The sequence below is a fragment of the Heteronotia binoei genome, chromosome 8 (genome assembly GCF_032191835.1).
Source record: "Heteronotia binoei isolate CCM8104 ecotype False Entrance Well chromosome 8, APGP_CSIRO_Hbin_v1, whole genome shotgun sequence".
NCBI classification, from domain to species: domain Eukaryota; kingdom Metazoa; phylum Chordata; class Lepidosauria; order Squamata; family Gekkonidae; genus Heteronotia; species Heteronotia binoei.
The window spans coordinates 131,759,068-131,782,407 of NC_083230.1; the positions used below are offsets into that span (position 1 = coordinate 131,759,068).

The 23,340-nt window shown below is 53.5% G+C and overlaps 1 protein-coding gene across 1 annotated transcript in view; it reads left to right on the forward strand.

Annotated features, from left to right (window-relative positions):
- SHANK3 (SH3 and multiple ankyrin repeat domains 3) overlaps positions 1 to 23,340 on the forward strand; it is a 613,814-nt gene that overhangs the window by 262,453 nt on the left and 328,021 nt on the right. Inside the window, 1 exon segment of the mRNA XM_060246058.1 lies at positions 16,562 to 16,749. Within this exon segment, the coding sequence (XP_060102041.1) occupies positions 16,562 to 16,749 (188 nt within the window).

Genomic DNA, 23,340 nt, shown 5'->3' on the forward strand with positions numbered 1-23,340 from the left:
CAGGGCAGAAAGTCCAAGGCCTTCCCCTCAGAAGAACCTCAGAAGAGCCCTGCCAGGCCAGACCAGGGAGGGTCCATCTAGTCCTGACTCACACAGTGGCAACCAGTTCCTCCAGAGGGCTGACAACAGGGCAGAGAGGCTGAGGCCTTCCCCTGATGTTGCCTCCTGGCTCTGGGATTCAGAGGTTCAGTGCCTCAGTCTGAATGTGGAGGTTCCCCTTGGTAACCATGGCTAGTAGCCACTGATAGACTTTTACCCTCCATTAATCTGTCAGATCCCCTTTTAAAGCAGTTTATTTCTGTGGCTCTGATGACATCCTCTGGCTGTAAATCCCACATTTTATTTCCCCTGCCTGCATAGTTTTTACTACCACAAGTATTAATTAACAATATTAGCGATAATAGTAAACAGCTGCCTTTCTGAAGTATAGAAACGAATTTGAACAAAGCAGGGCTACCACTATAAAGGCCGTGGTTCAAGAGGCCTTGCATTGCCTTCTGGAGGGCCGGAGCCACGGTACATGCCCCCCCCCCCAATTCCCTTGATCTTAAAGTGTGCTTTCAAATTATGGGCTTACAGCTTTGCAGAGCAGAGCTAGTTCTATCTCTTGGGCCTGGGAACTAGTTGGAACCAGGGCAGTCTAACAACCAGAGCTGTATCCACAAGCAGATGTGCCCCATGGTTGTGCATGCCCTTTCCACTGGAATTGGTACTGCTACCGCTCCCCTCCCTCCTGTTCCTCCCCCTTTTCTTCATCCTGCTCAGACAAAAGCGGCGGCGGGGTGGTGGTGGTGGTGTAGCAGGAACTTCTTTGCATATTAGGCCACACACCCCTGATGTAGCCAATCCTCCTGCAGCTTACAGGGCTCTTGGTACAGGGCAGGGGTCGTTTTGTAGAAAAATAGGTTGGTGGAGCTCATTAGCATATGCCGCCCCCCCCCCCTCCAACCAGGCCTGGCGCTAGCGGTTCTTGCGCCTGTGACAAAACCCCGGCTGGCTGGCTGCTGCCCGCTCTCCGAATCCAGGGATTGTTACGCAGCTGCACTGTAGGGTTGCCAAGTCTAATTCAAGAAATATCTGGGGGCTTTGGGGGTGGAGCCGGGCAGCATTGGGGGTGGAGCCAGGAGACTTTGGGGATGGAGTCAGGAGACAAAGGGGGTGGAGCCAGGAGACTTTGGGGTGGAGCCAGGAGACATTGGGGGTGGAGCCAAGAGACATTGGGGTGGAGCCAAGAGACATTGGGGATGGAGTCAGGAGACAAAGGGGGTGGAGCCAGGAGACATTGTGGATGGAGCCAGGAGACTTTGGGGGTGGGGTCAGGAGACAAAGAGGGTGGAGCCAGGAGACTTTGGGGGTGGAGCCAGGAGCAAGGGTGTGATAAGCATAATTGAACTCCAAAGGGAGTTCCGGCCATCACATTTAAAGGGACAGCACACCTTTTTAAATGCCTTCCTTCCATAGATAGATAGATAGATAGATGAATTTATTGTCATTGTTCTCAACAAAAAGAGAGCAACGAAATGAGGTGCTCTTCCACAAACATACCAACACATCAAACACACATATTCATAAACCATTTAAATACATCTGAAACCATTAAACCATTTAAACCATTAAAACCATTTAAATACATCTAAAACGGATAAACATTCATAAAACCATTAAAACCATTTAAACCCTTAAATAAACATTCATAAAACCATTAAACATTCATAAAACCATTAAAACCATTTAAACCATTAAATACATCTAAAACAGATAATCCTTCATAACCCTGCATTTAACCTAACCACAGCACTTGGATAGAAACTGTCCTTAAATCTGTTTGTCCTAGCCTTCAACACTCTATATCGTCTACCTGACGGTAAGATCTCAAAAAGCAAATGGCCCAGATGTGTATGGTCCCTTAGGATCATTTGTATCTTCCTTTTACATGCCATATTATACAGATCCACCAATGAGGGAATTTCCATAGGAAATAATGAAGGATAGGGGCACTTTCTTTGGGGGCTCATAGAATTGGACCTCCTGGCCCCATCGTTTTGACCCTAAGCTGCAGCTGCTGTTCAATGGACAAGGGAAGTGGGGAGGAGGAGGGGGAATCCTCAGCGAGGTTCAGGAGCTGCGGTCCTGTGAGCTCCTGCTGAATCTGAGGCCTGGTACAGGGCCTCCTGTAAGCTCCTGGAGGCTTGGCTACATCAGGGGGTGGGGGTGGGGCCTAATATGCAAAGGAGTTCCTGCTACAAAAGCACAACCCCAAGAGCTATTTTGGCAGGGAACTGGAGTTGCCAGTCGCCCAGTTGCAGCTGGAGATCTCCTGAGATTGCAACTGATTCCCAGGTGGCCAAGATCAGTTCCTCTGGAGAAGCTGTCTCCTTTGGAAAGTGGACTCTGTGGCGTTAAAGCCTGCTGTGCTCCCCTCCCTCCTCCAGGATCTCCCCTCAAATCTCCAGTTATTTCCCACGCAGAAGTTGCCAAACCGATGGGGAACCCCACAGCCTGGCCTCTCTTATTCCTTTTCCCAGCTGAGGTGCTCTGTTCCACTGGCTCCTGAGATGGTAGGAGAAAGGAAGAGCCCTTGGAAAAGGCTGTGTGGGGGTGGGGGGCACAGCAGCGACCTCCTCCGTGCCGTCGTGAAAACAGAACTGGGTTCTGCCCCCTCACTTGGTTTGAAGACAAATGGAAGGTCTTGTGTTTCCCGCAAGCTCTTCCCCACGCATTGCCCCCAGCGGACAAGAAGGGAGACCGTCTTTGGCACCAGCTGAATGGATGGCTTAAAATATTTGCATCTCAATTTCCCGCCCTCTACAAAACCAAAGACTGCGTGAAAATCCCAGCCTGGAGTCTTAAAGCAGCATGAAAGCTCCAGTGCGAAATGCAGCCGGGTCTGCAAAGGAAGAGAAGACAGAAGAAAAGGCATTTATTGGGAAGATTTCTGTGTCACTTCTTCATGGAACATTTACATCCCTCCACAAGGGAAGCAGATTTAACTCACTGCCTGAAAAGTGGGCAGCAGGAAAATGTATGGGGGGGGGGAGGTCCCATCAAGAAGAGCCTTGCAGGTAGCCAGCCTCTTCTACTAGGGCAGGGGTGATCAAGCATGCTTGATGTAAGAGCTACATACAATAAACATCAGAGCTTTGAGATCCACAAGACATAAACGTCAGAGGTTTGAGAGCCGCAAGACAAGGAAGGAAGGAAGGAAGGAAGGAAGGAAGGAAGGAAGGAAGGAAGGAAGGAAGAAGAAGATATTGGATTTATATCCCTCCCTCCACTCCGAAGAGTCTCAGAGTGGCTCACAATCTCCTTTCCCTTCCTCCCGCACAACTGACACCCTGTGAGGTGGGTGGGGCTGGAGAGGGCTCTCCCAGCAGCTGCCCTTTCAAGGACAGCCTCTGCCAGAGTTATGGCTGACCCAAGGCCATTCCAGCAGCTGCAAGTGGAGGAGCGGGGAATCAAACTCGGTTCTCCCATATAAGGGAGCTCTGGCTGACCCAAGGCCATGCTAGCAGGTGCAAGTGGAGGAGTGGGGAATCAAACCCGGTTCTCCCAGATAAGAGAGCTCTGGCTGACCCAAGGCCATTCCAGCAGCTGCAAGTGGAGGAGTGCAGCATCTGCTGGAAGGGCTGGGGCATACACACTGAAGAGTGTTGCATGCTGCTTGTTTTGAAGTGGGAGGCGCATGGACATGATGCGATCTGAGTGACCTGTTGGCAGGTTTTCGAGTTTGGAGGCAATGGAGTTCCTGACCATGAAACCAACGCCAGAAAGGCGGCTCTCAGCCTTTGACTTACCCGACCAGTAGAGGGTATAGCCAGCACCATGTTCTAGAAGACTACCTTCCTCAGGGAAACAGACCTCACTGAGAGCTGCTATGTCAGTATTCAACCTGAGAAGTTCGTGGGCAACTAGAGCAGAGCGTCGTTCAGGGCAACCACTGTCTACTGTGTCAAGCATGGTTCTGATGTTCCAACACGCAAGCTTTAGTCTTTGCACACTTTGTGAGGCAGGTGCATGCCTTTTCTTTGTTGTTATTTTTCAACCGCAAGTAAGGATGCCCGTTGACCATGGCTAGCCAACTGGGGTGGGGAGACGAGCTTTGTTTAGGCCACCTTTTCTAGGCCCCTCTCTGTGTGGAGCAAGCAGTGCTGTCCCTAGATAAGGCTGCTTGGTCGTTCAGGGTGCAGCCGAAAAATGCTTTCGTCTCCGGGTCAGCATCAGGCGACCAATACCCTGAACCGCCTACATGCAGGATCGGGACTACGGCTTCCAGTGGCACCTTCCACCTGCCATTTCGCCCCTTGCCCATCACTGCAGGACTTGGTGTGTTGTGGGTTGTGGATGTGGATATGCCCTTCAGGCCTGCGCAGAGGAATTTAGTATACTTTCATAGTATATAGTATACTTTCATATAGTATACTTTCATAGAATATAAGTCTGCATCTAATATACTTTCTTAAACTACATAAATTGTCACATATTATTATCTCTTAACTTTAGATCGTCAACATTTTGATACTTCGATATTGTAAGTCTTCCTGTTAAAATACCTATTCAAATTGACATTTCCAACAAAGGCAATCTTATAAGAAAAAATACAGGAGAAAGGAGATAAGTTCACACCAAAGAATCTTAAGAGTCTTGAGTATCTAGCCAAATATAGAATATCAACCGATATTTTCTTGCTTCTTCTTTAGATTTCCCAGCCAGCAGCTGGGATAAATAGTCCAGCTCCGCTGTTTCAAAAAATTTTCCCACCAAGTCCAATCTCGTGGGAGTCTCCTGAAGCTTCTAGAAACTAATAAAAACTTTTAAAAATAACCAGAGATGCCGGAGACTGAATCTGAGACCTCCCGCATGCAATACAGATGCTCTTCCCTTGAGCCACAGCAGAAGTGCATGCTCAGAAGCACTCTTTATTCCCAAAGAAGTTGTTCCTGCTCATCTCAGCTGTGGGACCAAGCCCTAAGCCATCCCTTGAGGAGGGAAGAGGCAGAGAGCTGGTCTTACCTGGCACAGGCTGGAAGCTGCAGGGATCTGAGCCAAACTTGCATGGTCTGAAGAGCCATTTGAGGGTTGAGTATACCTCAGGGTCTGTTACCTAAATCAGCCTAGCAGAGCCTCTGCCATTAAGCCACAGCCCCTCCCCTTCTGGGAATCTCTGCCTGTGGGCTTCTCAGGCAGCTGCCTCTGCAAACTGGTTGCTCAGCTCCTCGATCAGACCCAGCAGGGCGGGTTTTAGAGAACAGGGCATGGCTCAGCCACCATGGGTGAGTTGGACACCCTGAAATGGAAACCCCAGCATAGTATCACTGTTCAGCTGAGAGCAGGATAAATGCATCAAGTCGCCATGGCAACAGAGAGGCTCATGACGGCTTGCAGCCTTTGCATTTTGAAGGGGAAGCTGCTTATGGGGAGTGAAGAGGCTGGATGCCTCATCCAAGTTCTGTCCCTTCCTAGCTTAGAATCATAGAGTTCGAAGGGATCTCCAGGGTCATCTAGTCCAACCCCCTGCACAATGCAGGAAACCCAAAAACACCTCCCCCTAAATTCACAGGATCTTCACTGCTGTCAGATGGCCCTCTAGCCTCTGTTGAAAGACCTCTGTGGCGGAACCGGCCCGATTCTGCCTTCAGACCCGGTCCCGTCAGCTCCCTATTGAGTCGCCAACTCCTGGAGGGAGCTATTTCTCCTCCTGCCCCTTGGGCTCGCTGCCACCACCTGCTCAGTCCCGGGGTTCAGATTGAGAGGAACAGGACTCCCAATCCCCCTCTCCAGCTATGAGGCTAGGCCTCCAGGTCCTCTGCCACCCTGTACTTGGGTTTCACAGAGACCTCAGCGCTTCTTTGGGGCACCCCTGGAGGATTGGCACCTTATCCAACTGCATGCCTTCCCCCTTCCCTGGGGCCCCCTTCTTAAAAACAGCGTGGTCTAAAGCGGTCTGGGGGTCTATGTGGTACAGAGATTGACTGCCAGTATTTAAAACAGAAAAAAAACGTTTATTTAAAAGAGAAAAAGATAGGGGAAGAAAAACAAACCAAATACAGTTGCATTTTAAAAAGTACATAAGGGAAGCCATGTTGGATCAGGCCAACGGCCCATCAAGTAGCACAGCACAGCACAGCACAGCAAACAGCATGACAAAGGAAAGGTGTTTATAAACGCTTTCTACTGTCCCTGGTCTAAACTTGTCCTGTCTTGAGAATTACTTACCTGGTCTGCCTGCCTGCCAGGCAGGAGCCTCCATGCTCACCACATGCTCGCTCGAGCCCCAGTTCAAATCTCTCTTCTCTTCCTGCCTAACACATGCAAGGATAGGGTGGCCAGACCGTCCCGGTCTCCCGGGACTTTCCCGGTTCTGGCCCCCAATTCACGGCTCCCGGGCTGGGTATACCGGGACCATTAAGAGGTCCCGGTTTAGCCAGCCAGAGAGCCGGGGGCTGCGCGCCCGGGCGGGGAAGGCGGCGAGTGAGGGAGGGAGCGACCCTGCGCGTGCGCAGATCGCCCTGCGCACGCGCAGGGACGCTCCCCTCCCTCACTCGCCGCCTTCCCCCGCCCGCGCACGGGGCCCGGCGGTGGCGGCGGAGGCCCGGGAGGGCGTCGGAAAGGCCCGCGGGGGTCGCTGGAGGCCCTCCAGCGACCCCCGCGGGCCTTTCCGAGGCTTCCCCGGGGCTCTCAACCCCCACCCCCCGTCCTCCTCCCCCGGGGAGGGCGTCGGAAAGGCCCGCGGGGGGTCGCTGGAGGCCCTCCAGCGACCCCCGCGGGCCTTTCCGACGCTTCCCCGGGGCTCTCAACCCCCACCCCCCCGTCCTCCTCCCCCGGGAGGGCTTCGGAAAGGCCCGCGGGGGTCGCTGGAGGCCCTCCAGCGACCCCCGCGGGCCTTTCCGACGCTTCCCCGGGGCTCTCAACCCCCACCCCCCGTCCTCCTCCTCCCCGGGAGGGCTTCGGAAAGGCCCACGGGGGTCGCTGGAGGCCCTCCAGCGACCCCCGCGGGCCTTTCCGACGCTTCCCCGGCCTCTACCACCCCCCCCCCCGTGCTGGCGGAGGCCCGGGAGGGCATCGGAAAGGCCTCTCCGCCGCCGCCGCCGGACTCGCCGCCGCTACCGCCGCCGCCGGACTCGCCGCCCGCCGTAGGTAAGGGGGCCGAAAGCGGGGGGGGGGGGCTGGCGGTTGGGGGTTTGCCTTCCTTTCTTCCCTCCCTCCTTCCTTCCTTTCTTCCTTCCCTCCTTCCTTCCTTCCTTCCTCCTTCCTTCCTTCCTTCCTTCCTTCCTTTCTTTCTTCCCTTCTTCCCTCCCTCCCTTTCTCCCTCCCTCCCTCCCTCCCTCCCTTCCTTCCTTCCTTCCTTCCTTCCTTCCTTCCTTCCTTCCTTCCTTCCTTCCTTCCTTCCTTCCTTCCTTCCTTCCTTCCTTCCTTCCTTATGTTCTTATGTGACACAGAGTGTTGGACTGGATGGGCCACTGGCCTGATCCAACAGGGCTTCTCTTATGTTCTTATGTGACGCAGAGTGTTGGACTGGATGGGCCACTGGCCTGATCCAACAGGGCTTCTCTTATGTTCTTAAGTGTGACACAGAGTGTTGGACTGGATGGGCCACTGGCCTGATCCAACAGGGCTTCTCTTATGTTCTTAAGTGTGACACAGAGTGTTGGACTGGATGGGCCACTGGCCTGATCCAACAGGGCTTCTCTTATGTTCTTATGTGACGCAGAGTGTTGGACTGGATGGGCCACTGGCCTCATCCAACAGGGCTTCTCTTATGTTCTTATGTGACACAGAGTGTTGGACTGGATGGGCCACTGGCCTGATCCAACAGGGCTTCTCTTATGTTCTTATGTGACGCAGAGAGTTGGACTGGATGGGCCACTGGCCTGATCCAACAGGGCTTCTCTTATGTTCTTATGTGACGCAGAGTGTTGGACTGGATGGGCCACTGGCCTGATCCAACAGGGCTTCTCTTATGTTCTTATGTGACGCAGAGTGTTGGACTGGATGGGCCACTGGCCTGATCCAACAGGGCTTCTCTTATGTTCTTAAGTGTGACACAGAGTGTTGGACTGGATGGGCCACTGGCCTGATCCAACAGGGCTTCTCTTATGTTCTTATGTGACGCAGAGTGTTGGACTGGATGGGCCACTGGCCTGATCCAACAGGGCTTCTCTTATGTGACAATACTGACTTTGGTGGACCCAAGCACTGATTCAGTGTAAGGGAGCTTTGTGTTTGTGTCTTCTAGTGCAATTTTGTTCTCAGATCCTGTATTTACTTCATCAGTATATGGGATAAGGCACTTTCTCAACTGTGCTGCATAATGCAGCCTATTTATTTTGTCCTGTTGGCTCTGTTGGCTCTATCTGCGCCACCTTCATCACTTTCGGGGTGTGGATCCCCCAGTGGAGTGGTCTCCCGACTCCCTCCGCCGGCTGTTTCTGATAGCCCTGCGCTCCCTCTTTCATTTGATATGTGTCCCGTGCGGGTGCCACCCTCCTGCCGGGAGATGCCGCAAAATGAGCCCCCTTGAGGCTTATGGCGGCAGGGCTCGGGGGAAGCGAGCTAGACTGCTGTTCTTTTGAGGGGTTATAGAGTGTTTCGAGCCCGTCCCTGTGGCATCGGTCCCATCATTGTGGGGCCCAGGGGGCCGGCGCAGCGGCCTGCTGAAGCAGCCTGTCGGTCACTTCCGGGTTCCTGTCCTGCATCTCGACCTGTGTTATTAGTGACAGGCTGCTTCGGCGGGCCGCTGCGCCGGCCCCCTGGGTCCCACAACGATGAGACCGATGCCACAGGGATGGGCTCGAAACACTCTATAACCCCTCAAAAGAACAGCAGTCTAGCTCGCTTCCCCCGAGCCCTGCCGCCATAAGCCTCAAGGGGGCTCATTTTGCGGCATCTCCCGGCGGGAGGGTGGCACCCGCACGGGACACATATAAAATGAAAGAGGGGGCGCAGGGCTATCAGAAACAGCCGGCGGAGGGAGTCGGGAGACCACCCCACTGGGGGATCCACACCCCGAAAGTGATGAAGGTGGCACAGATAGAGCCAACAGAGCAAACAGGACAAAATAAATAGGCTGCATTATGCAGCACAGTTGAGAAAGTGCCTTATCCCATATACTGATGAAGTATATACAGGATTTGAGAACAAAATTGTTTCCGGCGGTGATATTTGGGGGATTTTTGGGGACGTCACAGGAAGTGCTGTGAAGTCACTTCCTGTTTCCGGCAGTGGCATTTGGGGGAAATGATGTCATTTGGGGGAAGTGATGTCAGAGGAAGTGATGTCACTTCCCGTTTCCGGCAGGTGACGCGGGGGAAATGATGTCACAGGAAGTGGTGTCACTTCCTGCTTCCGGCGGTGGCATGACATCACCGGAAGTGACGTCACCGGAAGTGACGTCACTTCCTGTTTCCGGCGGCGCCTACCTCCCCCCCCCCCCAGGTGTCCCTGGCTGGCCTTCAGACATTATGGTCACCCTATGCAAGGAACAACAGCACTTCCTGCCTCTCTAGGAGTTTTTCCCCCTAGCGTTGTTGGTTTGGCTCTGGAAGGGAGGGGGGGAGTGAGGGGAAGGCTACAAAGCTTGCTGAGGGATTTACTGACCCCTGCCAAATGAAGCACCACCACTGACTAAAATGGCGTTTCTCCACAACCTCCAAGGAAGGAGAGCCCACCACCTCCCCAGGAGGAAGCCTGTTCCACTGAGGAACCGCTCTAAACTCACAAACCCCTCCCCCTAAATTCACAGGATCTCCATTGCTGTCAGATGGCCATCTAGCCTCTGTTGAAAAACCTCCAAGGAAGGAGAGCCCACCACCTCCCAAGGAGGTAGCCTGTTCCACTGAGGAACTGCTCTAAACTCACAAACCCCTCCCCCTAAATTCACAGGATCCTCATTGCTGTCAGATGGCCATCTAGCCTCTGTTTAAAAACCTCCAAGGAAGGAGAGCCCTCCACCTCCTGAGGAAGCCTGTTCCACTGAGGAACGGTCAGGAACTTCTTCCTAATGTTGAGCCGGAAACTCTTTTGATGTAATTTCAACCCATTGGTTCTGGTCCTACCTTCCGGGGCCACAGAAAACAATTCCACCCCATCCTCTATCTGACAACTCAACAATTGGGAACCTCTTGTACTTTTTCCTGGGTAGTGGCTCCAGCTACTCAGTGGGGTTTCATGTTTCACACCATGAGGAGGTGACACCATCGGACCCAACAGCACATCACAACTTTTACAGTACAGCCCTCTCCTCCATGGGCTGCCTCACACCAAAATGTAGGTGGGTACAACATGGCTAAATGCTCCCCATCTTTCTTTTCCATCCTCCCTACGCGTGAAAGCCAAGTCGAACCCAGAGGCAGTACCCCATTCCCCGCCCCCCATCCTGGATGTGCAGGGTGAATTTGGGGGGTGGGACCATTTAATTGCATGAGCCCCCCCCACACACACACACACACCAGCAGAGGGATGTGGCGCATTCCCTGAAGTGCTACATCATGGGATGTTTCTGGGACATGTTGACCCACTCTTCTGTGCATCAGTGTGAAATGGAGGACCAGTCGTGGGGAGGATGGAGCAAGAGCACTCTGGGCAAAATTTCTCCCCCTCCCCCCAAAATAAAATCCCCCTTACCCTCTTGAAGGAAGATGACCGAAAACTGCAGATTTATACCCCACCCTTCTCTCTGAATCAGAGTCTCAGAGTGGCTTACAATCTGCTTTATCTTCTTCCCCCACAACAGACACCCTGTGAGGCAGGTGGGGCTGAGAGAGCTCTCCCAGAAGCTGCCCTTTCAAGGACAACCTCTGCCAGAGCTATGGCTGACCCGAGGCCATTCCAGCAGCTGTAAGCGGAGGAGTAGGGAATCAAACCCGGTTCTCCCAGTTAAGAGTCTGCACACTTAATCACTACACCAAACTGCACACAAGCATTGTCTAGTTGTGCAGCTCCTGTCATTCCTCAGGGCAAGCTGAAATGCACACTTTTGTGGCCCTCCTGGTTCCCTCTGATCCACAGACGAGGCAGATGCTCTGTGCCCTTCCTGGAAGGGAAAGGAGAGAGAGGAAGACAAGAGTGGTGCCTTGTCCATGGTGGCCCCTGTGCTGTAACGGAGGCACGTCTGGCCACTTCCTGCTTCATTTCTTTGGCTTGGGTAAAAAACAGCCTTTTGCAACAGCTTCTTCTCTGTGTGTTTCTTCCTGCCAGAAGTTGTGATGTTTTTCTAGATTGTGATTCTGCTCTGCTCCTTTTTGATGCTGGTTTTTATCCTGGGGGTGTTGTTGGTGTTCTTATTGTGGTTGCACAGCATCAAGACATTTTACACCAACCCATGCATAATTGCCATGTTCCATAGGACATTATGCTTCCATCAGCCTTTTTGAAGTTAACAGCCGGATTTCTGGGGGCTGACATTTGTATTAATGATGTCTGCTTCCCATTCCATGGCTGTGTTACCTGCATTCAGCATGTGGAGTTTTTGTTTTTAAAAATGCATTATAGATGAAACATTCCTTTTGTGTCCCTGGAAACGAAGTTCCCTTTGCCTTTTTATGGGGAAAGTTTATTTCTTTCCGGAACACAGACTAGGCCGAGGACCACAGCAACTGCAAAGGAGGAGAACTGGAGAAGAGAGGCTGCCAGCCCTCCGGAGCACTGAAGGGGACCTGTAGCCCCTCTTGAGCCCAGGCCACTGGCATGGACAGGGCCATGCCAAGGCCCAGGGTGCTGGCAAGTAACCCAGACGAGAAGAGAAAGGGCCACATACTATAAAGAAATCCAAGCCCGCCAGGTGGAGCCTGCCTATTGGCTCCAGGGTCAGTGATTTTACCAGTTACTTATAGAGAACAGCAGAAAAACCCTCCGGTCCATCTAGTCCAGCCTCCTGTCTCACACAGTGGCCAGCCAGTTCCTCTGGGGGGCCCACAACAGGGCAGAGAGGCTGAGGCCTTCCCCTGATAAAAGAGCCTTGCTGGATCAGACCAGTGGGGGCCATCTAGTCCAGTCTCCTGTCTCACACAGCAGCCACCCAGTTACTCTGGAGGGTCAACAACAGAGCAGAGAGGCCGAGGCCTTGTCCTGAGAAGTACATGCTGGGTGAGACCAGGGAGGGTCCATCTAGTCCAACCTCCTGTCTCACACAGTGGCCAGCCAGTTCCTCTGGAGGGCCAACAACAGGGCAGAGAGACCGAGGCCTTCCCCTGAGGAGAGCATCAGAAGAGCCCTGCTGGATCAGACCAGTGAGGGTCCATCTAGTCCAGCATCTCATCTCACACAGTGGCCAGCCAGTTCCTCTGGAGGGCCAGTAACCGGGCAGAGAGGCTGAGGCCTTTCCCTGAGAAGAACCTCAGAACAGCCCTGCTGGATCAGTCCAGGGAGGGTCCATCTAGTCCAGCCTCCTGTCTCCCACAGGCCAACCAGTTCCTCTGGAGGGCCAACAACAGGGCAGAGAGGCCGAGGCCTTCCCCTGAGATGAACATCAGAAGAGCCCTACTGGATCAGTCTAGGGAGGGTCCATCTAGTCCAGCCTCCTGTCTCCCACAGGCCAACCAGTTCCTCTGGAGGGCCAACAACAGGGCAGAGAGGCCGAGGCCTTCCCCTGAGAAGAGCATCAGAAGAGCCCTGCTGGGTCAGACCAGTGAGGGTCCATCTAGTCCAGCCTCCTGTCTCACACAGTGGACAGCCAGTTCCTCTGGAGGGCCAACAACAGGGCAGAGAGGCCAAGGCCTTCCCCTGAGAAGAACCTCAGAAGAGCCCTGCTGGGTCAGACCACGGAGGGTCCATCCAGTCCAGCATCCTGTCTCACACAGGGACCAGCCAGTTCCTCTAGAGGGCCAAGAACAGGGCAGAGAGGCCAAGGCCTTCATAAGAACCTCAGAAGTGCCCTGCTGGGTCAGACCAGGGAGGGTCCCTCTAGTCCAGCCTCCTGCCTCACACAGGGGCCAGCCAGTTCCTCTGGAGGGCCAACAACAGGGCAGAGAGGCCGAGGCCTTCAGAAGAGCCTCAGAAGAGCCTCAGAAGAGCCCTGCTGGGTCAGACCAGTGAGGGTCCATCCAGTCCAGCATCCTGCCTCACACAGTGGCCAGCCAGTTCCTCTTGAGTGCCCACAACAGGCCAGAGAGGCCAAAGGTTTCTACCTGATGCTGCCTCCTGGTTCTGGGTTTCAGAGGTTTAGTTCTTATGATTTCCACTGATAGACTTATTCTCCATGTATCAATCTAATTCCTTTTTAAGAGCTGTTTCTTTTTATGGCCATCTCAACATCTGAACATCTGAATTCCACATTGTAATCACTCTCTGTAAAGTAGCAGTTCTTTCTGTTCATCTTGAACCTACTGCTCATCAGCTTCATTAGATGGCTTTGAGCTGTAGACTTTTGGGAGAGGGAGAAACATGTCTCTTTGTCAACTCCCTCCACCCCATTCATAGTTTTATAAACTTCTATCATGTCGCCTCTTGTATAAATGGAAGAGTCTCAGGCACTTCAGCTTTTCCTCATAAGGATGGGGCTCCAGCCTTGGTTGCCCCCTCCTCTGTACTTTCCCCAGCTCTGCCATGTCCTTTTGGAGATACAGGGACCAGTATTCCAAATGGGGCTGCACCATAGATCTATACAGGACATTACAAGATTGGACATTTTATTCTCAGTCCCTTTTCTGATAATCCCTAAAAGTTTGCCTTTTTCACGACAGTAGCACACTGGGTTGTCACTGTCACTGAGCTATTCACTAGAGCCCCAACAATAAACCCTCTCTGAAAACTAGAGCTCACAGGGCAGAAATGGCATTGTTGGCGTCAACACCTAGACATAAGAACATAAGAGAAGCCGTGTTCGATTGGGCCAATGGCCCATCCAGTCCAACATTCTGTGTCACACAGCGGCCAAAAAACCAGGTGCCATCAGGAGGTCCAGCAGTGGGGCCAGGACACTAGAAGTCCTCCCATTGTTGTTCCTCCCAAGCACCAAGAATACAGAGCATCATTTGCCCCAGTCAGAGAGTTCCAACAATATCCTGTGGCTAATAGCCACTGAAGGACCTCTGCTCCAGATGTTTATCCAATCCCATCTTGAAGTTTGCTGTGCTTGTAGCTACCACCACCTCCTGTGGCAGTGAATTCCATGTGTTAATCACCCTTGAAGAAGGACTTCCTTTATCCGTTCTCTCACCTTCTCCTGACTGGTTTGTCCTGGTTTGCTGCACTCCGCCCATTACATGAGTCCTGCCGGCTCCCCTAGGCTATTGCAAGCCAGCTTCCATTTGCCCATCTATGGAAAACAATGATTTCTGTGAGTAGCCATGTGGGTCTGCAGGAAAATGGCTATATTTGAATCTAGTAGCACCATGGAGCCCAACAAGATGTGTGTGTGTGTGTGTGTGTGTGTGTGTGTGTGAGAGAGAGAGAGAGAGAGAGAGAGAGAGAGAGAGAGCTTTCGAGAGTCAAATCTCTCAAATAAACATAACAAAATATGAGTAAACATCTGGAGCAGAAGTCCATCAGTGGCTTTTAGCCACAGCATATTGTTGGAACTCTGTCTGGGGCAGTGATGCTCTGTCTTCTTGGTGCTTGGGAGGGGCAACACTGTGAAGACTTCTAGTGTCCTGGTCCCACTGATGGACCTCCTGATGGCACTTGGGGTTTTTGGCCACTGTGTGACACAGAGTGTTGGACTGGATGGGACATTGCCCTGATCCAACATGGCTTCTGTTATGTGACACAGAGTGTTGGACTGGACGGGCCAGTGGCCTGATCCAACATGGCTTCTCTTATGTTCTTATGTGACACCGAGAGTTGGACTGGATGGGCCATTGGCCTGACCCAACATGGCTTCCCTTATGTTCTTATGTGGCACAGAGTGTTGGACTGGATGGGCCATTGGCCTGATCCAACATGGCTTCTCTTATGTTCTTCTGTGACACAGAGTGTTGGACTGGAGGGGCCACTGGCCTGATTCAACATGGCTTCTCTTCTGTTCTTATGTGACACAGAGTGTTGGACTGGAGGGGCCACTGGCCTGATCCAACATGGCTTCTCTTATGTTCTTCTGTGACACAGAGTGTTGGACTGGAGGGGCCACTGGCCTGATTCAACATGGCTTCTCTTCTGTTCTTATGTGACACAGAGTGTTGGACTGGATGGGCCATTGGCCTGATCCAACATGGCTTCTCTTATGTTCTTATGTGACACAGAGTGTTGGACTGGAGGGGCCTCTGGCCTGATCCAACAGGGCTTCTCTTACATTCTTATGTCAGCTGTATTCTTGTTGGTCTCCAGCATTCCTCACCATGTGCTGTGTCTTTGCTGGCCACATGGATTTTTGGGCCAAGCTCTGATACCATGAGTCATTCTGCTCTGCCATTTGACACACATTAAGCGAGACCCCTTCCTCATCTGTAGTAGTAGAAGATGGTGTTGGATTTATATCCTGCCCTCCACTCTGAATCTCAGATTCTCAGAGCAGCTCACAATCTCCTTTATCTCCCCCCCACCCCACAACAGACACCCTGTGAGGTGGGTGGGGCTGAGAGGATTCTCACAGCAGGTGCCCTTTCAAGAACAACCTTTGCCAGAGCTATGGCTGACACAAGTCCATTCCAAGTCCATTCCAGCAGATGCAAGTGGAGGAGTGGGGAATGAAACCCGGTTCTCCCAGATAAGAGTCCGCTCACTTAACCACGATGGCTGACCCAAGTCCATTACAGCAGGTGCAAGTGGAGGAATGGGGAACCAAACTCAATTCTCCCAGATAAGAGAGCTATGGCTGACCCAAGGTCCTTCCAGCAACTGCAAGTGGAGGAGTGGGAAATCAAACCCAGTTCTCCCAGATAAGAGAGCTATGTCTGACACAAGGCCATTCCAGCAGGTGCAGGTGAAGGAGGGGGGAATCAAACCCGGTTCCCCAAGATAAGAGAGCTATGGCTGACTCAAGGCCATTCCAGCAGCTGCAAGAGGAGGAGTGGGGAATCAAACCCGGTTCTCCCAGATAAGAGAGCTATGGCTGACCCAAGGCCATTCCAGCAGGTGCAAGTGGAGGAGTGGGGGATCAAACCCGGTTCTCCCAGATAAGAGAGCTCTGGCTGACCCAAGGCCATTCCAGCAGGTGCAAGTGGAGGAGGGGGGAATCAAACCCGGTTCTCCCAGATAAGAGAGCTCTGGCTGACCCAAGGCCATTCCAGCAGGTGCAAGTGGAGGCGTGGGGAATCAAATCCAGTTCTCCCAGATAAGAAAGCTCTGGCTGACCCAAGGCCATTCCAGCAGGTGCAAGTGGAGGAGGGGGGAATCAAACCCTGTGCTCGCAGATAAGAGAGCCATGGCTGACCCAAGGCCATTCCAGCAGCTGCAGGTGGAGGAGTGGGGAATCAAACCCTGTTCTCCCAGAGAAGATTCCGCACCCTTCACCACTATACCAGGCTGGCAGAACTCTTGTCTACCATCCCAGGGTGGGGTGTTAATCCACAGTGCGTTGGAGTTAATTGACAACCTCAAGGCCTTCTGAAGTGCATTGCTGTTTTGCCTCTTCCCCTGCCGGGGGGCGGTGCTGTCCGTCACTGAGGGCCTCTCTGTTTCTCCCTTGCAGTGCCTTTTAGAGAGACTCCCAGCTACACGAAGAGGAGACGGCTCATCGGGGTGGGCGGCCTCTCCTCCCCCCGCCTGCTGCAGCGGTCCGCGAGCGACAACAACTTGAAGGCCGAGAGCCGCCCGTCCTACTCTCCGGTGCCCTCACTCCGCAGCCTGCCCCAACAGCTGCTGGCTCAGATGCAGGAAGTGGCTGTCGGGGCGGGGCTGGGGGACAGTAGCCTGGTGAGCACGAGCAGCTCCCGGAGTGCCCACAGCCGCTCCCCATCGCTGCAGCGAGTGCGGGAAGAGAAGGAGGCCGACGCTCACACCCTCAGGAGAAGCAGCCGCGGCAAGGCCAGGTAAGAGCCCTCCCCTGGGCAGAGGGGGCCTGGGGAGGCTTCGCCCAGCGGCTGCCTGCACTTCCCGGCTGGCTTAGCTGCCTCCTGGGGGGGCACAGGGAAGTTCCCGCAGCTGCTGGTCTCTCTGGTTGTGGGTAGACCAGGTTGCACAGCCTGCAGGGTCGGTTTGCGTTGCATGCTGGGGGGGGTGGGGTGGACTCCTGGTCTCTTGATGCTGGGCAGCTCCCTACTCTCTGGGGAATTTGCGGCTCTACCTCGGAGAGCTGGAGAGCTGTCCAGGGTGCTGGAAGCAGGCAGCCGTGAGCGCCCATGTGCTCTCAGCAAAGCCCCTGGCTCTCTCCCCTTCCCCTTTGCCCAGCTGAGCTGAGCTGACCCTGTCGGGGTGCCCCCCACGCAGCACTCCCCATCGGCATGGCAAGCATGTGTAGACTGGCAGGAATTCACGACTCCTGGCTGCTCGTGGTGGCCAGTTCTGCTTCAGAAGGTCCACATCCCTGGCGTCATTGCTTGTCTCCTTCAAGTTCTCTGTGTTGTGGTTGTGGGGCATGTCTGTGTGGCGGGAGAATGTGAAAGTGCGCAAGGATGCAGGCAGGGCCAACTCTTGTCTAAGTTGTAGGTATAGACGCAGACGACCTGGTTCCCCACAAGCCCTGAGTCTCAGTGAGGAAATGAGGACTATCACGAAGTCAGTCCATGGGAGACCCTGTTTGTAGGAGGTGGTGGAGGACGCATGTATACAGGATGATCTTGACAGGCTGGAAAGCTGGGCTGAAACCAATACAATGAATTTTAACAGGGATAAATGTAAAGTTCTGCATTTCGGTAGGAAAAATCCAATGCATGGTTATAGGATGGGGGAGACTCGTCTTAGCAGCAGTCTGTGCGAAAAGGATCTTGGGGTCTTCGTGGACCATACGCTGAACATTAGTCAACAGTGTGATACAGTGGCTAAAAAGGCCAATGTAATTTCTGGATGTATTAACAGTAGTGTCCAGATCACGTGATGTGATGGTATCGCTTTACTCTGCCCTGATTAGAGCTCACCTGGAGTCTTGTGTTCAGTTTTGGGCACCACATTTTGAGAAGGATGTAGACAAGCTGGAACAGGTCCAGAGGAGGGTGAGGAAGACGGTGAGGGGTCTGGAGACCAAGTCCTATGTGGAAAGGCTGAAGGAGCTGGGGATGTTTAGCCTGGAGAGGAGGCAGCTGAGAGGTGATAGGATCACCATCTTCAAGGACTTGAAGGGCTGTCCTATAGAGGAGGGTGTGGAATTGTTTTCGTGGCCCCAGAAGGCAGGACCAGAGCCAATGGGTTGAAATTAAAGGAGTTTCCAGCTCAACATTAGGAAGAACTTCCTGACATGCGGCCGGTGCTCCGCGGCCTGCACCAGCTGCCTATAGGGTGCCAGATTCGCTTCATGGTGTTACTCCTGACTTTCAAAGCCTTGCGCAGCCTGGGACCAACATACCTGTGGGACCATCTCTTCCCATATATGCCCCGGAGGTCACTTTGTTCGGCCTCCCAAGATCTTCTGACTGTCTCCGGCCCAAGAGATGCCCGTCTTGCCTCTGCCCGGGACAGGGCTTTCTCGTTCCTGGCCCCAACCTGGTGGAATCAGCTCCCTATGGAGATACGGGCCGTACCTGGCTTGCTAGCCTTTCGTAGGGCCTGTAAACTGGAGCTGTTCCGCCAGGTTTCAGGGTGAGGCAGTGGGCATCTGCTCATTGGATTGGTTGGCCTCCTGTGCTATACTATCCTACAGCACTGTTCTGCTGCATCGTATTGTGATGCCATCTGGTCCTGCTGGACGGTGTATTGAATGGTTTTACTGTAATGCTGTTTTATTGTTATGTTGATTTTATTGTGATTTTACTATTTATGTTGTACTCCGCCCTGAGCCCCTAGGGGGAACGGGTGGAATATAAATAAAATAATAATAATAGAGCAATCCCTCAGTGGAACAGGCTTCCTCCTTGGGAGGTGGTGGGCTCTCCTTCCTTGGAGGTTTTTAAACAGAGGCTAGATGGCCATCTGACAGCAATGAGGATCCTGTGAATTTAGGGGGAGGGGTTTGTGAGTTTAGAGGGGTTCCTCAGTGGAACAGGCTTCCTCCTGGGGAGGTGGTGGGCTCTCCATCCCAGCAGCTGCAAGTGGAGGAGTGGGGAATAAAACCCGGTTCTCCCAGATAAGAGAGCTATGGCTGACGCAAGGCTATTCCAGCAGGTGCAAGTGGAGGAGCGGGGAATCCAACCCGGTTCTCCCAGATAAGAGAGCTCTGGCTGACCCAAGGCCATTCCAGCAGCTGCAAGTGGAGGAGTGGGGAATCAAACCTGGTTCTCCTGGATAAGAGAGCTCTGGCTGACCCAAGGCCATTCCAGCAGCTGCAAGTGGAGGAGGGGGGAATCAAACCCGGTTCTCCCAGATAAGAGAGCTCTGGCTGACCCAAGGCCATTCCAGCAGGTGCAAGTGGAGGAGGGGGGAATCAAACCCGGTTCTCCCAGATAAGAGAGCTGTGGCTGACCCAAGGCCATTCCAGCAGTTGCAAGTGGAGGAGGGGGGAATCAAACCCGGTTCTCCCAGATAAGAGAGCTCTGGCTGACCCAAGGCCATTCCAGCAGCTGCAAGTGGAGGAGTGGGGAATCAAACCCGGTTCTCCCAGATAAGAGAGCTCTGGCTGACCCAAGGCCATTCCAGCAGCTGCAAGTGGAGGAGTGGGGAATCCAACCCGGTTCTCCCAGATAAGAGAGCTGTGGCTGACCCAAGGCCATTCCAGCAGCTGCAAGTGGAGGAGGGGGGAATCCAACCCGGTTCTCCCAGATAAGAGAGATCTGGCTGACCCAAGGCCATTCCAGCAGCTGCAAGTGGAGGAGTGGGGAATCAAACCCGGTTCTCCCAGATAACAGTCCGCGCACTTAACCACTACAGCAAACTGGCTCTCTCTGGCATAGATCTCTTCCACAGGCCAAAGGTGATGACTGGCGTCCCACACTTCCCTTCCACTTTTTTGGTTGCTCCTTATCTGTGGACCTCCTGGTCACCAGACAGCCCCTCCTGCTCTGAGAACTTCCCCCAGACAGGCCGCTTCCAGTGGTGTGAGGCTTCAGCCTCTGTCCCCAAGGGCTGGCCGTGTGTTTTTCCTTCCTTCTGCAGGGCGCTGCCTCCTCTTTTTGATCTTGACGATGAGTATTAGCAAGGCCCACCACCCTCTTGCCCCTCCTCCACACATTTCGCAGTCCGTCAAGAAGGTGGTGAGCTGAGCTCTTCACCCCTGGTTGCCAGCACATTCACACCTTAACTGTCCCCAGAGAAGCAAGGTGTGAGCGACCACATCTGTCTCCTGGGCTTTGGTTTCGGTGAGGCAGGGAGTGGGGGCGGGGGACCGTAAGAGAGAAAGGCAATGCAGTGGGCCGGGCTCTATGGGTCAATACCAGGGACTTGGTGTGAGTGGAGCCCTGCCTTCCTTTGCAGGTGGGCACTGAGCAAAGGAGGAGAAACTGCCAGTCCAGAGGAGGGTGACGAGTATGGTGAGGGGTCTGGAGACCAAGTCCTATGAAGAGAGGTTGAAGGAGCTGGGGATGTTTAGCCTGGAAAGGAGGCGGCTAAGAGGTGATAGGATCACCATCTTCAAGTCCTTGAAGGGCTGTCATATAGAGGATGGGGTGGAATCGTTTTCTGTGGTCCCAGAAGGTAGGACCAGAACCAATGGGTTGGAATTAAATCAAAAGAGTTTCTGGCTCAACATGAGGAAGAACTTCCTGACCGTTAGAGCGGTTCCTCAGTGGAACAGGCTTCCTCCTCGGGAGATGGTAAGCTCTCCTTCCTTGGAGGTTTTTCAACAGAGGCTAGAGGGCCATCTGACAACAATGGAGATCCTGTGAATTTAGGGGGAGGGGTTTGTGAGTTTAGAGCAATTCCTCAATGGAACAGGCTTCCTCCTCGGGAGGTGGTGGGCTCTCCTTCCTTGGAGGTTTTTAAGCAGAGGCTAGGTGGCCATCTGACAGCGATGAAGATCCTGTGAATTTAGGGGGAGGTTTGTGAGTTTCCTGCATTGTGCAGAGGGTTGGACTAGATGAACCTAGAGGTCCCTTCGAACTCTATGATTCTGTGATTCTATGCTCTGTTTCAAAGAGTTGGGCACAAAACCACTATTGCAGGAGGAGGCAGCCAGTGTGAGAGTAGCCCTCCCTCGTGCAGATCCAGGCTGTTGCATGGGGACAAGAACAGACTTTATTTCTTTATAAAGGAAACTCTTTTGTTTCCCTTTCAAGCCACCCCGTACTCCTTACAATTCTCATATTATTCAAAGTGTTCTGCAACAGAACCCCAGAAAAGGGCATGAGGCAGCTGTTACACAGGTAGCTGCCTTGTCCTGAATCAGACCTTCCATCCACCACAGTCTCTCCTGTCTACTCTGATTGGCCTCTCTGCCCTGTTGTTGGCCCTTCAGAGGAACTGGCTGGCCCCTGTGTGAGACAGTAGGCTGGACTAGATGGACCCTCACTGGCCTCATCCAGCAGGGCTGTTTTGATATTCTTCTCAGGGGAAGGCCTCAGTCTCTCTGCCTTTCAGAGGAACTGGCTGGCCACTGTGTGAGGCAGGAGGCTGGACTAGATGGACCCTCCCTGGTCTGACCCAGCAGGGCTCTTCTGATGCTCTTCTCAGGGGAAGTCCTCGGCCTCTCTGCCCTGTTGTTGGCCCTCCAGAGGAACTGGCTGGCCACTGTGTGAGACAGGAGGCTGGACTAGATGGACCCTCCCTGGTCTGACCCAGCAGGGCTCTTCTGATGCTCTTCTCAGGGGAAGTCCTCGGCCTCTCTGCCCTGTTGTTGGCCCTCCAGAGGAACTGGCTGGCCACTGTGTGAGGCAGGAGGCTGGACTAGATGGACCCTCAGTGGTCTGACCCAGCAGGGCTCTTCTGATGCTCTTCTTAGGGGAAGTCATCAGCCTCTCTGCCCTGTTGTTGGCCCTCCAGAGGAACTGGTTGGCCACTGTGTGAAACAGGAGGCTGGACTAGATGGACCCTCCTTGGTCTGAACCAGCAGGGCTCTTTTGATTTTCTCTCCAGGGGAAGTCCTTAGCCTCTCTGCCCTTCAGAGGTATTGGATGGCCACTGTATGAGACAGGAGGCTGGACCTTCCTTGGTCTGATCCAGCAGGGCTCTTTGGATGTTCTGATGCTCTTATTCCCATAAGATGTCCAGCTGTGGCCAAGGGACCAGTCGAAGTCTTGCTTCCTCATGCTAATGTTGCAAGGCATGATCCTGAGGAGTTTGTAGCAAGGGGCAGATGTTCTCTCTTCTCTTGGATTCCTGAACGTGCTTTGAGGCTGGGATTGGGAATGGGTTCTGGGGGCTCTCTGGATGATCTCTTGCCTCGCTGAGGCTGGATCCTGAACCCCTGAGTGCCACCTGGGCAAAAGATCTGCCGTAGTCATAACCATCACCAGCCACCAGGCGCAGTCCAAGGGAAAGCAGCCAGTCTGTTCCAAAGATGGCTAAGCTTGAGTCTGTGGGTGCCAGGGAGTGTGAGTGGGCCTCCAAGTTCCCTCCGTAGCCACCCATCAGTGGTCTCTCTTGGAGCAGCCAGGCCCTCCCAAGTCCCACCAGTTTGGTGCAGTGGTGAAGTGCGCAGACTCTTAGCTGGGAGAACCGGCCACTCCTCCACTTGCAGCTGCTGGAATGGCCTTGGGTCAGCCATAGCTCTCGCAGAACTGTCCTTGAAAGGGCAGCTTCTGTCAGAGCTCTCTCAGCCCTACCCACCTCACAGGGTGTCTGTTGTGGGGAGGAAGATAAAGGAGATTGTGAGTCACTCTGAGACTTTGAGATTCAGTGAATAGGACAGAATATAAATCCAATCTCATTATCTTCTTCTTCTTCTCCTTCTCTGTGCTGGTTGTGCTCATTCTCGCTCTGCCCTTGTTCCTTCACCAGGCACATACTGGGGCTCTTTTCCTGCAGGTAGGAGGGGTGTCAGGGTGGGGCCACAGGCTCCATGGAGGAAGTTTGAGGGAAGGGAGAGAGGTGGTGTGAAGCTGCTCTTCTGGGAGGCAGCCTGAAAGATTCTCAGGTAGCAGACCTCACCTTCAGCCAGCCTCAGTTCTCTGCCACCTGCTCAGCTTGTCCTCTCCCCCTTGGCCTCCTTGACCACCGCCTTCCCTAGCCCCCTGCCCCTCCCCCCGCCTTGTCTGCTCCCATCTCAGCCGCCTGCCCCCTCTTCTTCCCAGCTCTGATTCTCCACTCTTCCTTTTCCCCAGGCCCTCCTGCCTGCCCCACCCTGCTCGGGGCCCTCACTCTGTTGCAGCTGCAGTAACACAGGAAGCTGCCTTGTCCTGAATCAAGACCCCTGGCTTGGTCAATATTGTCTACTCAGACAGGCAGCAGCTCTCCAGGTGCTCAAGCAGAGGTCCTTCAGAGAGCCAGTTTGGTGTCATGGGAGACTTT